Source organism: Anguilla rostrata, chromosome 4, assembly GCF_018555375.3.
Source record: "Anguilla rostrata isolate EN2019 chromosome 4, ASM1855537v3, whole genome shotgun sequence".
NCBI lineage: Eukaryota > Metazoa > Chordata > Actinopteri > Anguilliformes > Anguillidae > Anguilla > Anguilla rostrata.
The window spans coordinates 54,865,534-54,879,178 of NC_057936.1; the positions used below are offsets into that span (position 1 = coordinate 54,865,534).

Sequence of the window (13,645 nt, forward strand, 5' to 3'; positions counted from 1 at the left end):
ACTGAAAGCTGCAGACTTTATACATGATTCAGTGGTGAATTTCACAAATGGAAGAATTGGAATTCCTATATAGCAGGGGTGGCCAACCCAGGTCCTGGAGAGCCGCAGGGTCTGCTGGCTTTTGTTTTTACTCGGCACTTAATTGATCAATTAAAGCAGTTGATTACATAGTTAACTCACCTCACCTGGTTTATTTTGTGTAAGTGGTTGTTGTATTTAAGGTCAAAACAAAAACCCGCAGACCCTGCGGCTCCCCAGGACCGGAGTTGGCCACCCCTGCTATATAGATTTACTTTGATAACCATCTGGTGTAATCAAAGCATTCTGCTTAACAAACAGTATTAAAAGTTAAATAGTATTTACACTCAAATTAATTTTTACAAATGACCTAGTGATAACCACAGATGGAATTTGACTGATTGAGCGAAGTAAAACACGCTATGCCAGTGGATCCTTGTTAGCGGCCTGTAAATATTACAGGAATAAAAAACAGTTTTGTGTCTGTAGCCACAAAGATGCAGAGAGCCAATTACAACAAAATGCTATTAGCATTTCAACCAGTGACATAAATAATGTGAGTTTTTCACAGTAGGTTTGGTTTTGCTGCGGTTCATTAACCACAAACAGATGCTTGTTCTCATAGAAACACCAAAGAAAAACAGCAAAAAAACTAAAGATAATCACTGTTCTTAAATCTAATCCAGTGAGCCAGTAGGGCCGTGGTCTGAATGAACTGGAAATTCATGCACACTGGGCTGCACAGTAACAGCTGAAGGTAATATTGGAAAATAACCATCTAATAAAATTATTTTTAACAACTAAACTTCCACATGCTTATGTGAATAAGCACGTGTAATGGTTTAAATCACTCGTGTGATTTAAACCAATTCCAGTTATATTTTTGCTCTATTTCATCGTAGTCCATCACTGTCCTGTGTAATTATTTTCATTCTCAATTAAACCAGACGGAATATTTCAAATGCGTTTTATTTCATTATTTCCTTTTCCGTTTTCTTTACATTGTATTTTAAAATATACATACAGTAAATACATTAGTATCTTACTATATGTTTATATATTTTGTATATGCTGTTATGGAGAAAAAAATACTGATCTACAGTAATGTGGTTATATTTTCTATACACACCGCGTGAAAAAATATATGCAATAGTATTTTACAGCTATTCTCTGTTTGAGGAGGTAGAATGCTTGCATCAAATAGATTCTCCCACTTTATAAACAGAAAAGCATTACATTGCTTGGAATGTACAGTGTGCCACAAGGGGAGTCAAACTGATCCACTAACACCCTTAAATACTAAACGAGAAGCTTCAGTACCCTTGTTTTAGGTGACACATGAAAAGTTAAACAACAAAAAGAGAACAAGGCTATGTTTTTGACATATTCAGGTACATAATGTTTTAGTTAAAAGTTCTTAAAATAAGATTTAAGATAAAGCCCATTACAGTTCCCATTTGTTAATGGGGGGTACTCACAGTTGCTATTAAGACTGCGTAACGGGTGTGACAATGTTACGTAACTGAAATAACCTTCAAAAAAATTTTGGGGGGGTATTACACAAAACAGTTTCATTGTAATTCTACTGTAAACATTCCCTCACGAGAGTTAACATTTTAACTTTTGCCACCAGAAAGCACCCTACCAACCACCGTCCATTTTATTTTTACATTCTCAAAGGACTCTTGACAAACAAGTTTGAACTGAAATTGGTTTTGACATTTGTCATTTGCCGTAATTCAATCATAAAGATGGGGGGGAGGAAAGACCACGCCTCACTCATAATTGGTCGCGCGTGCCAAAAAATGCGCCGTCATAATCAAGGCAATAAGTTCAAAGCATGTCGCAGAGTAAGACCATAAAAATCTGTGCTTGAAAACCAGCAGAAAGCCATGCAGTCCTTTCACAGATTGTTATTACATTCTGTGGCGTCTTGTCTATGTGAGGATTTCGAGTGATTTGGGCTCAGCGCTAGTTCCAAAGAAAGAGAGGGGAAGTGCAGGTTCGGAGGAAGCTAGTGCATCATCACCGAAACCGCGCCAGGCATCACTACCCATTTCTGTGAAGCCTACAGACAAAGCGCTCATTCTCATCTGCGCGCATGGTCACCCCCCCCCCCCCCCACCCCACCCCCCCTTATTGCTGCTAACTGTTTCATCAGGCGCGAGCCCACGTGAACACACAGGAATTTAGGTGTGCGTTCTCATTGGTCCCATCTGTTCCGGGGTGTGACGTACGTGTCCGTTCGTCGACGCGCTGAGATTCCCTTTCCAGACTGGAGGTATGAAACCGTGTGTCAGACCGCACCAGCCCCGTATGGGGCCCGGCGGTGCGTACGCAAGCGCGCGCAGTAGGGCAGCTCGGAGCACGGAACTCAGAATGTACCGAGTTCATCGCCAGCGCTGTCCTGGGAGAGACAGGGCGTGCGTTTGTGGCACAGCAAGAGACAGCTAATCTCTGCTGGACGGGACCGCACAGGGGGGAAAAAAATGGTGGTGAAATGGTAGGCATGCTATAGGGTACCTATGGGCTTCTGACAGTGAGGAAGAGGACGCTCCTCCTCCTCTCTCCCCCCCCTGCAGGCTCTGACCTGGGAAGGCCTGTCCAGGCAGTGCTCACACTCCCTCTGACAGAACATAGCGCGAGCCCAAACACCTTCAAAAATCCCATTTTCACTTCGCCGCCAGAGCACGGGCTCTCAAAACACACGGCTGATAAGAAACGGGGGTCCGGAGCGTCCAGTCCCCACCCCCTGTAGCCTACACGTCTTTATACACCAATCAGAGCACACTTCAAAAAAAACAAAGACATTAAAAAAGGTCTTTTCAAACCCTGAAATACAATTCATATATAAAACACATGTATATATATATATTTGTTATCCAAGCTTAAAATATGTTATGTAGACAGTATAAAATCCATGTCTAAAAATATCCTCTTTTTCAGTACTCAAGTGTGTGTGCTTACATTAGAAAGAAGGTAAGAAATATACAAAAGCGGGACAGCCGAGCTGTGTTAACAGCAGGAGTGCGCGGGAGGGTTACAGCTCAGCACTTTAAGAGGAAGGAGCGTTCACATACAGTATAGGCCACAGCACACAAAGCATGCTGGGCAATGCGAGAGCAGGCCTTTCAAATCACCAGCGCTGTAAACGCTGAGAAGTAAAACAGTCATGTGACTATCCCCAAAAGCGAATCCAATCAGTCATTTACCCATCAGGACTTGAGGCGGACAAAAGCGCGGTCCTTTTCCGATAGCCCTCGGAGGTCTGGAGCTGCCGTTTGCCCCGTCCAATCGGATTCCACCAGAGACACAGACATCGGCCGTGGACGAGGGTTGCCGACGGCGACCCCTCCGGCCGTGGAGAGATGGGAATGTGCATCCGGCAACTCCCTGTTTACTCGTTTCCCTTTCCTTTCGAAGTGAGAAGCAGCGCTCGGTGGGGTGGGATCCCGGGAGGGGCGGGCATGGAGGTTGCGGGGGGGGGGGGGGGGGGGGTCAAGGTCCGGTGGACTCGTACAGGACGGGCGTGGTCAGCGGATCGCCTGGGGGCCGGCTCGCCTTCACTGCAGCAACGCCCCTTTAGTACTGAACATACTCAGACTGAAGGGACTGTGAGGTGAGAGACAGAGGAAGCAGAACGTTAAGCACAGCACTGAGCACTGAGCACGAGCATCAGTCACCCCAGAGAACACCAGCACGATCGCCAACTCAGCGTCTTCCAACTCCATCAAATAAAATGGCTGGGGAAAAGCACTACCTACATTAGAGGGGAAATGGAAAGAACATTGCACTTGCAGAAACAAAACTACAAAACTACACACTAGAAGCAAGACATATGCATAAACACAATGTATATGAATGCAAATACATAAACATATACATGTAAAATACTTAGAAAGCTTGCGTGCTTAGCTGAACAGTCACTCCACACATTTCACAAAGGAGATATTTTATATGTCTGTACTGTTATCGGTACATTTTGTATTTAATGTACTACTGACTTGTCGGCTATGCCTTTTTAACTCTGACTAATGAATTGTATCCGCGCACCTGTTAGATATAATATACATTAATGTGACAACCATTGTGCATGCCAACTAGATGCTGACGGCAGTCTGTCTGTGACCGAAACATCGTATTTTCCAGTCCTTGCACGTATGCGCTTCTGCACGTTCCGTACGAAATAAACCGAGCTTTGTTTTTTCAGCCTCCGTGTTGGGTTTTTACCCGTTTTTTTTGGCAGTGTGCAGGTCTTTCTCGTTTCTTCTCACCCTGGAGCGACGGAAATATATAAATGGAAATAAAGCCATAGCTTGTGATGCCTGGCATTGGAGGAGATGGGCTGGAGTGGGCGTGTCTGGGGGATTAGTGGGATGGGCACCAACAGGTGGCAAATAGGGCGGGGAGAGGGGGGGGGGCGTTACTCTACTGCAAAAAGGGAGAGATGGATCAGCCATCGGACCACGACTTTTCCGCACTCCACTAATGCAGTTATAATTATTATTGCATTTATATTTGCATTTAAATGACACTCTAATCCAGAGAAAATTATTACTCTTACATAACGCTCATTATTAACACTTATGGAGCTGAGATAACAGCAGCTGTGCAAACAAAATCATTACCGTCAGCGACGCTCTCATTATAATACTGGTTTGATCCCATTTGCATGATCCTGGCAGTTGGGCTGTTTTTTTACATGAGGACGATGGAGGCAATGCTGCCAGGCAGTCCTCCCTCGAGCGCTGCGGGGGAGGGGGGTGGGGGGGTGGGGGGGGTGGCGGTACGCAGCTGAGCAGCTCTGCAATTAGACACACGTTCCACTGAAAGCCGCTTTAAGCCCTACTCCTGGGATAGTCGTTCTTCCCAACGCACGATCCGGGGGAAAGACAGCAGGGACAGTGATCCTCCATTCAGACTGGAACACGCAGGTAAACCGATGGAATGCGTTCACAGCCGGCTGTCCAGCTCCTTTAGGCCTGTGGTGATGTGTGACACGGCTGCCGATAATGAAATCAGCCCGTTTATAAATGGAGGACGCATCTGGAGCGCTGCGACTTAAGAACACTGGACAGCCAGTCCTCCAGAAAGGTCAGAGGCGCGCACACAACGGCGTGCACACAGTTCGTTAGAGAGACCTGGGACTCGGGATTCAGCTGAACAGAACAGGCTCTGCTCAGGAAGCGTTTGCCATGTCTCCAGGCCCCTGTGGATACAGTAAGACAGCAGTGCTTGTGTCTGGTCAGCCAGTAGGGTGCTGATGCATGCAGGCCCAGAGAGCCAGAGGGACTGATGCTCTGCTGGCTTCTTATGAAGTGCGCTGGAAATATTGGGCCAGGATGGGTCAGGTGACCAGCTTCTCTGCCAGTTCAAAAGCCCTGCAGGAATGCCGCCATCCTGGACCTGAGCCATTGGTCCACGGGCGGGACCAATCACGGCAGGGCACGTCCTGAGTGCCCCTCCCTCCAGGTGTCCGTGACTATTCCAGATGTGCGGCTCTAGTACTAACATTAAATCACCTGTTCTATTGTAACTTCCACTGAGACAAAGAACTTTATGAAATTAAACTCTTCAGGAAGAAGAAATGCTGAAAATTCTTTCAAAATGTATTGGATGCATGGAAAAACTTACATGCTGGAATATAAAAAAATGTATCAAAAATGGGCAATGATGGAAGAAATCCTGAAAGAAAACTGAACGCGAGTCTGAGCAGTATCCGGGAAGTCTCTCTGAAGACAGACACAGGGATGCTGAACCTCCAGGGCCCTCGGGCGAACCTCCATGTGGCTAACAGCAGCATTGGAAGGTACGTGTTAGTGTGTTAAAGCATTAAAGCCAGAACCCAGGGAGAGGTTTGCATTACAGTAAGAAATTAAACGTGTGGAAGGCACTTGGCAGCAAACCGAATTCTCAGCACCCCCATTTAAATCCCACCCTGCCAATATGAGTTCTGCGCTGATGCCTTTCACTTACCATGACTATTTCATTTCCAGGCAGTTTTTTTGCGTTGTTTTTCTGTTTTATGTTTTTTGTGTATGTTTGTTTTTGTGCGTGTCAGAGAGAGGGAGTGTGTGTGCGTGTGTGCGTGCGCGCATGTGCGTGTGTGTGTTTGATATCTAAAATATGCTATGAATTCTCACCCTGTCCTGCTCAAAATGTAATGTTAGATATGATTGCAAAGATTTTGATATCAGACAGAGGGATCAGGAACACATGCAAAGGCCAGAGTCCACTTAACACCCTGAATTAGTCTCTCCTCACCAGTGGTTACTCAAAGGCAGATCAGTAGGTAAGTGGACATGCGCTGGCTGGAGCTGACTCTCCTAACATTAGAGCTGTGATGTGAGCAGTGTGACGTCCAGGCGCTGGGGACAGCTTTCAGCCGAAGCCCCAGGGACAGGAGCGCTCAGAGCCACAGCCAGAGCACAGCAGAGGTGCAGGGGAGCGTCAGGATTACACACGGAGCAAACCCAGGGACATGTTAGGAGCAGCACACGGAGCAGGGCAAGGCCTTCCCCTTCAGCAAAAACAACCGAGCCAAGAAGGAAAAGCGTTTGCGTGCAGGAGACGAGAGCGTTTCAGAGAGAGGAGAGGAGAGGAGAGGAGAGGAGAGCGGCAGGGACAGAGGATGCTGCTGTTGCTCGGGGCGCTCACTTACGGGAATGGAGCGGCTGAGGTAGCGCGTGGAGGGCGCGGCCAGCCCAGGGTACCCCGGGGGCCGGTAGTGGGCGAACTCATCGGCCCCCGCCCTCCCCGGGTGGCTGAAGGCCGCGCCTTTGCTGGGGCCGCCGGGGTTGGCGGGGGTCGCCGCGGCGACGGCGGCGGCGACGGAGGAGGGAGGGCTATACTGATTGTTGTTGACCTCATAGTGGTAATTTCGGGCGGGCGGCGGCAGCGGGCCGCCGTTGGCGTAGCCGAGGCCGAAGCCCGTCCGCATCGGGGGCGGGGCGTTGGGAGGAGAGGATGATGGGAAGGAGGGAACGGGCGGCTTGCCTTTCCCCTGCGCGTCGTCGTCCGCGGCGTACAGGTTGCCTAAAGAGCTGGCTAACCTGGAGTTTATGGAGAAGCTGAAGTGGGGGACACAAACATGGAGGGACAGGCGGCAGGAGGGGGAGGGGGGGCGGGGTCATTAACACACAGATAAGTGCACACGACATCACAGAGACAGGATGACCTCACACACACAACCTGACCTGGGCCCGCCCACCCGCTGAGCCCCAGCGAAGGGAGGAGGCCGACACGGCAAACAGACTTCACAGCCAATGCGAACCTGCGAATGTGTCATCACCACATTCTGAGTGGGCGTGAGGAGTGAGCGTGCCTCAGAACAGGGCGCCTGATTGGCTGGTTATGCATCGAGGGTTGCCAAAAGCCTTCCTACTTAAAAAACTGCGACTGAACATTATCCATTATTTTAGATCAGGTTCAGGAACAGAATTGCCTTGACCCCTAGAGTTAAGTTCTGGATGTGTGCAAACAAGCGTGGGGCATACAAGCACCGTTATAAAATGCCAATACCGTCTGACTGACAGACTGACTTCATGAGCTTCGCCACTCCTGCCTCTGCTGTTCCCTTCCTCGTAGAGAACAGAGCTGCAGTGTGAGTGCCCTGACTGCAGGGGAACGATCCACGCTAAACACACACACACGCACACACACACACACACCACCAACACACCTGCCCTGCCCGCCCTGCCTGCCCATGCACCTGAGCAGCGTCAGAGCAGGGGGAAATCACCCACAGGGAGGAACACCACCAGGGGACTGGGGCCGGGTGACAGAGAGAAGACAGGAGGAAATGGAGAGAAAAAGAGAGAGAGAGAGAGAGGGAGAAAGAAGGGTGGTTACAAGAGAAACTCAGGCAGGATTAAAAAAAAAGACGGCCAGAGCTGAAGTTAAAAAGAGTCTGAGTTAAAAAGAAGACAGTGACGGTTTCAAGGATAGCTGGAAAGTGAAGGGAGGAAAAAAACGTTTCTGGGAGGACAGCATGCAGGGGAACAGAGGAGGGAGAGAGAGAGGGCAGGGAGGGACGGAGGACAGGAAGCGAGTGACCGCCGCTCACCTCTTGAGGTTAGAGGCAGAGGAGGAGGGCGGGCGGGCGATCCTCTTGGCGGTGGCGGAAGCGGAGGGGGGCACTTTGGAGGACTTGAGGGGGGAGATGGAGCCGGGGCCAGGCACCGCCGGATTCATCCTGCTGCAGGAGCAGAGAGCAGCACGTGTGAGCCACCCAGCACCACCAGCTGTTTTTCACCCAGGACCAGCAACCCTGTCTGTTTCTCACTCACTAATCCACACTCACCCAGGACCAGCAACCCTGTCTGTTTCTCACTCACTAACCCACACTCACCCAGGACCAGCAACCCTGTCTGTTTCTCACTCACTAACCCACACTCACCCAGGACCAGCAGCTCTCTCTGCTGCATTCCCTGCTCTGACCTGCCCTATCAGCAGAGGTCAGGAGGCCACGTACCGACAGCGCACAAGGAACACATCTGAAATACACAATGCCAGGCTGCTGCTTCCCACTCCGCAGCCCGCAAGCCCAGCTGGCACAGACAGGAGCTGGAGGAAGACCTTTCATGTGCAGCTTGAGCAAACAGACTGCGGGTGTCCACTTACACCAGCAGGGGTCAATAAAGAGGTGGGCGCCTGGACGGAGTCACCCCAGCCAATTGATACTCTCCCATCCTGGCCGACACTGCGGCCAATCACGAGTTGCCCTGCGCGGCTGCAGGCCGCGGTCGTCACGGACGCAGTCTCGCCTCGTGACTTATCTTTCAGACGGACCGTTTGGTTTCCGTGACGCACCGCGGCGCAGGCCGAGCTCGGCGAGGCTTTGTTCCGTAAGACACACACAAGGGAGCGGCCAGGCGTGGAGAAGCACGCGCGCCTCCCACGCTAGTCTCCGGCTCTGAAAGGGGAGCAGGCAGGCACGCGAGAAACAAACAGCCTTAAAGAAATAAAAAACGTGCAATGGGGGAAAAGACAAAAGAGCGGAGCGGTGCTTCTAACAGGCACTACTCCACAGCTCTTAACAAAGAAGCAGCGAGCGTCGACCTCGTGCGGCGATTCAAAAGCCTCACCTCTGTGAGGGGGCCGGGGGGGGGGGGAGAAGTGGGAGGAGAGCCGAGTACAACGGGCCACTTTACTTAGCGCTCTTCATGGGAAATTAATCAAGAGCTGCACATTAGCGCGGAGACGGAGGCGCATTTGCATGCCCTCCACGCGCGCACAAAGAGGGCCCGTTTCCTGCACTTGGGAGACGCGGCCGCGTTTCCACGTGAATCCGTCTCGAGATGATTGATGCGCTTCCCTTTTGTGCGCACGGACTGTTTATCCACGAGGAGGCTTCTCTTCAGAAGGGTCCTAATTATTTATTTTTATATTGCTTATATTTCCGCATCCCGTCGCGAACGCCGTCCGGCCCGAGAACAGCAGTGTGAACCAACCGGCTCCGGACGGTATCAAAAAATCCGAACGCGAGCAGCCACCGGAGGACCATCGCCAAACAACACGGAGGTCAGCAGACCTCTCTGCAGGCTCAACATAGAGCTGGATGCTCTAAAGATTGGGAAACAGGACCAGCCTTGATGGGCGCGATGGCCTGTTCTTATGAAGCACGGAGCACACACAGCACGGTTTAAAAAGTACCTGAAAGGCTGCGATGGGGACCTGGTGTGCATCTTCATGTCCTCCAGCCTGAAAGAGACACCAGGGCATTAGGCATCAGAACACACACACACACACAACAGCAGCAGCAGCAGCAGCGCTGCGGAACTTTCCGGCAACGTTCTCACACTGCAGGTGTCCTGAGTTAATTACTGCAGTCATCAGTTTTACTTCTGTTTGAGAAGTTTTTTTTGTTGCTGAAGCAATGCTGACGCGCGCGCGCATTGGGCAGGGACACGTTTGGGTGCGCTCTCTGGAGACCGGAGGGACGCCAGGTCCCGTAACGGCAGAGCGAATCACCGCGGCACAGATCTCCTGAGTGAGCGAGCGCTAGGAGAGGAACAGCAGATAACAAAGCAGCAGAGCACTCCAAACTCCCCAGTTCCTTATGTCAGGCCGGCGCATGGGGGGAACAAAACCGGCCTCCTTCGCACGTCTGCGGGTCACTTTGCCAAGGAAACCCATTAAGGAACGAACCGTTGCCATGCCAACCCATTCAAGCCCAGGCCAGACCTGTTCCCACTGCCCTGTTTTTCCTCGTCTCATTTTCATTTTTGGCTGCTTAATGTTAAAGAGCTGTGCAGTAGTGCTGGCGGTTCTGAAACCTTCCCCGCTCGCTTCTGCGTCAGCCAATCAGCAGCGGGGCTCGCACAATAAGGAAAGCGGTTTGTTCCCTTCCAGGCGTCCTCATTACTAATGCGCCAAAGAGGGTGAGAGCAGCTTAAGATAGCACAAAGCCCTCCCCGACCCCCCCCCCCCCACCCGCTCCCCGACCCCCCACCCGCTCCCCGACCCCCCTCAATGGTTTCTGCTTCTCATCTTGTTAACACTTCACACAAGAAAAGGCAGAATTTGTAAGCGGGGCTTCTCGGTTACTAACTGAAAGGGAGCAGAGGCGGAAGGTGCAGAGGTTTTGGCGCGGATACACACGCGCGCGGCGGCCGGCCTGCAGTACCTCAGAGCTCCAGTGGTGGCGGAGCGGGGCTGCCTCCGCCCCTTTAAGGCGCGCAGCTTGTCTCCCTGAGTCATGCACATCCCGTTCTCCCCGTAGTCGTTCTGCAACACACAGGAAACATCACTCAGCCCGGCCCAGATAAGGCCTTCCGGCACGTTTCACACACCCGCCACGCGAGGACGGCACACTCAGAGCGCAGGACGTGTGTGTGTGACCTGCCGTGCAATCTCAGTCCACACTGTATATATTTAATATTTAATATAATACTTTTTCAGGCACAGTTTCAATACTTCATGAAGGCGTGGGCGATAAAAAACTGCAGGATATAAAAATGCTAAATCTGGCATATGCCTTTCCATGCAAATAAAAAAACTTGCTAAACATATGAATTTTAAAATAAACTACCAAAAACTTCATTTAATAAACATGCCTCAAGATTACTTTGTTCATTTAACATACTAGTGGAAACTATAGTGATGCATCGTATTGTATTGTATAGCATATCGCCCGTACGTGTGAGAACATGTGATAGGATCTGGATCTGCGGTGACGGCTGTGGAGAGGCACTGCGATGGACTGCAGGCAATGCGGCTGGGTGCTCGGAACGAGGCAGAGAGGGCCGCTGCAGGGGCTAAGGCAGCGTCCTGTGGGTCTCCACGCGCAGGCCAGGCAGATGTAGCCTTCCGTCTCGCTGCTGGCCGTCTCTGTGGGCTACAGGGCCGTCGAGCTCGTCTCTCCGTCTCCTTCGCTGTGCTCTGTCTCTTACTGTCTCGCTCTGTCTCGTCTCGCTTCTCTGTCTGTCTGTGTCTCTCTCTGTCTCTGTCTCTGTCTCTCTCTCTCTGTCTGTGTCTCTCTGCCTGTCTGTCTGTGTCTCTCTCTGTCTCTGTCTCTATCTCTCTCTCTCTCTCTGTCTGTGTCTCTCTGTCTGTCTGTCTGTGTCTCTCTCTGTCTCTGTCTCTATCTCTCTCTCTGTCTCGTCTCTCTCTTCTCTCTCTGTCTCTGTCTCTGTCTCTGTCCCTCTCTCTGTCTCTGTCTCTGTCTCTGTCTCTCTCTCTCTCTCTCTCTTTTCTCTAGCTATTTCTCTCTTTTCTGCCTGTGGGTAGTGTGTTAATTGTTTTTCTCTTTATGTTGCTTGTATATTATCTTTATTTTGAAGTACAGTAATTTCGGTGGTTGAACGATGTCCCAATAAAAGGGGTTTTAAATCTCTCTCTCTTCCAAATTTAGGCTCAGCACTTTCGGTATGAATCGCTGCATTCCCGGCGCCCCTCAACCCGAAACTGCAGATAAGAGCGGGACGGGGTCAGGCGGCCCTGCTTTATGTCCGTCATCATGTACGTTTTTTTTTAAAGTTTTTTTTCCAGGAGGGCAGTTACGATCGACGGTCGACGTGATTCACCGCAGCGTCGGCCGGCCGTGAGATAGCGGCGGTATGCTACCGCCGGCGGCTGGCCTCGGCACGGCGCGGTAATGCCTGAGGCGTCACGTGACCGAAACCCCAGCGGCTCTCCGCCGTTTCTCGATGGAGGCGCGCCGACGCGTGAGGCGGCTCGGGCGACGCGCCCGCGTACGCGGGGCTCAGAGCGGCATCGGGCGGCTCCAGACCCGAACTCGTCTTCAAAGAGGACCTTGTGAACGGGAGAGGGACGTCGTGTCGTATAGAAGGGTGCCCTTCATCAGACCCCCCAGCAGAAAACAGGCTGTCTGCTGTGCTGACAGGGAGTCCGCGGGGTGTGATAAAGACACAGTGCTCAGCTGCAGAACGTCCCACTGGATCAGCACTATGTAAAACCCAGGTTCTCCATAATGCAGCGTCATCGCGTTCGGTACTGTCGGACAGCCAATGTCATGGGGAACAAGTCGGTGTCTCAGCTACGAAGGTTAACCTTTGTGTGATGTGCTTACAGAGGTAGCGCAGGCAGGCTCTCTGATGTACTGTTCTGTTCCGATCGTGTCTTTATTTGATGACTCGGGGTTTTCCCATCGATATTTGGGTATGAAGGCTCCGCTCACCTCCTCCATGCGGTCCATGCTCTGGGACTTGTATATGGAGGCGCTGATGGTCAGGTCGTCCATGCCGGAGATGACGCGGGACACGCCCCGGTCCTCGGCCAGCCGCTGCTTGTGCTTGGAGCGCTGCACGTCCCCCTGCATCCAGAGAGAGGCCTGCTTCCTGGAGAGAGAGAGAGAGAGGGAGAGGGAGAGGGAGAGGGAGAGAGAGAGAGAGAGAGAGAGAGAGAGAGAGAGGGATGCAGCTCATTAAAATCACTCACTCAGACTCGGCGACTTTCACATCCTCCCACTCTGTACCACAATGTACCCTCGCGGTCATTCACTAGAAAAGCCACAGTTGGAGAGAGGCCCAGCTTCCTCCAGCGCTGGGGCCGGTCTTTTCAGTGACCTGGCATCAGAATGTGGAGTTTCCACACCGGGATCTCGATGAAACCAATAATGAAACCACGGCAGGAGATGAAGCCCGCAGGGGCCGATGATGAGGAGGCCCAGGCCTGCTCCTTCCTGACAGCCGAAGCGGCGCTCTCACTGCGGCTTTGTTCTCCCAGACATCCAGGTGAGCGCTTCAGCAGATAAGGAGAACAATGGCATCACCAGGCGGGGGCGGTGCTCACTTCCAGAGAAGCTGGAGATTAAACCAGCTCACTGCAGTTTACACACACACACACACACACACACACACACACACACAGACACACACACACAGACACACACACACACAGACACACACACACACGCACACACGCACACATACACACACACACACACACACACAGACACACACGCACACACGCACACATATACACACACACACATGCACACGCAAAACATATACACACGCACACACGCACACACACAGACACACACACACACATGCACACACGCACACATATACACACACACACACGCACACATATACACACACATAAAACATACACACACACACACACACGCACACATATAAACACACACACGCACGCACATAAA

At 51.3% G+C, this 13,645-nt stretch overlaps 1 protein-coding gene across 8 annotated transcripts in view; it reads right to left on the reverse strand.

Moving 5' to 3' along the window:
- Window positions 1-971: 971 nt before the first annotated feature.
- The window catches only part of cdc14ab (cell division cycle 14Ab), a 50,083-nt gene continuing 37,409 nt past the window's right edge, over window positions 972-13,645 (reverse strand). For 2 of the 8 annotated variants that reach the window (XM_064333265.1, XM_064333263.1), the window contains exons 11-15: window positions 12,659-12,818; window positions 10,646-10,746; window positions 9,673-9,720; window positions 8,084-8,215; window positions 972-7,088 (exon numbers count right to left, since the gene is read on the reverse strand). In XM_064333265.1, the coding sequence (XP_064189335.1) occupies window positions 6,503-7,088; window positions 8,084-8,215; window positions 9,673-9,720; window positions 10,646-10,746; window positions 12,659-12,818 (1,027 nt within the window). In that variant the 3' untranslated portion in view covers window positions 972-6,502. Of the gene's footprint in view, window positions 7,089-7,485; window positions 7,786-8,083; window positions 8,216-9,672; window positions 9,721-10,645; window positions 10,747-12,658; window positions 12,819-13,645 lie in introns of those variants that run through there. The other 6 variants (XM_064333270.1, XM_064333266.1, XM_064333269.1 and 3 more) reach the window with 6 other exon arrangements.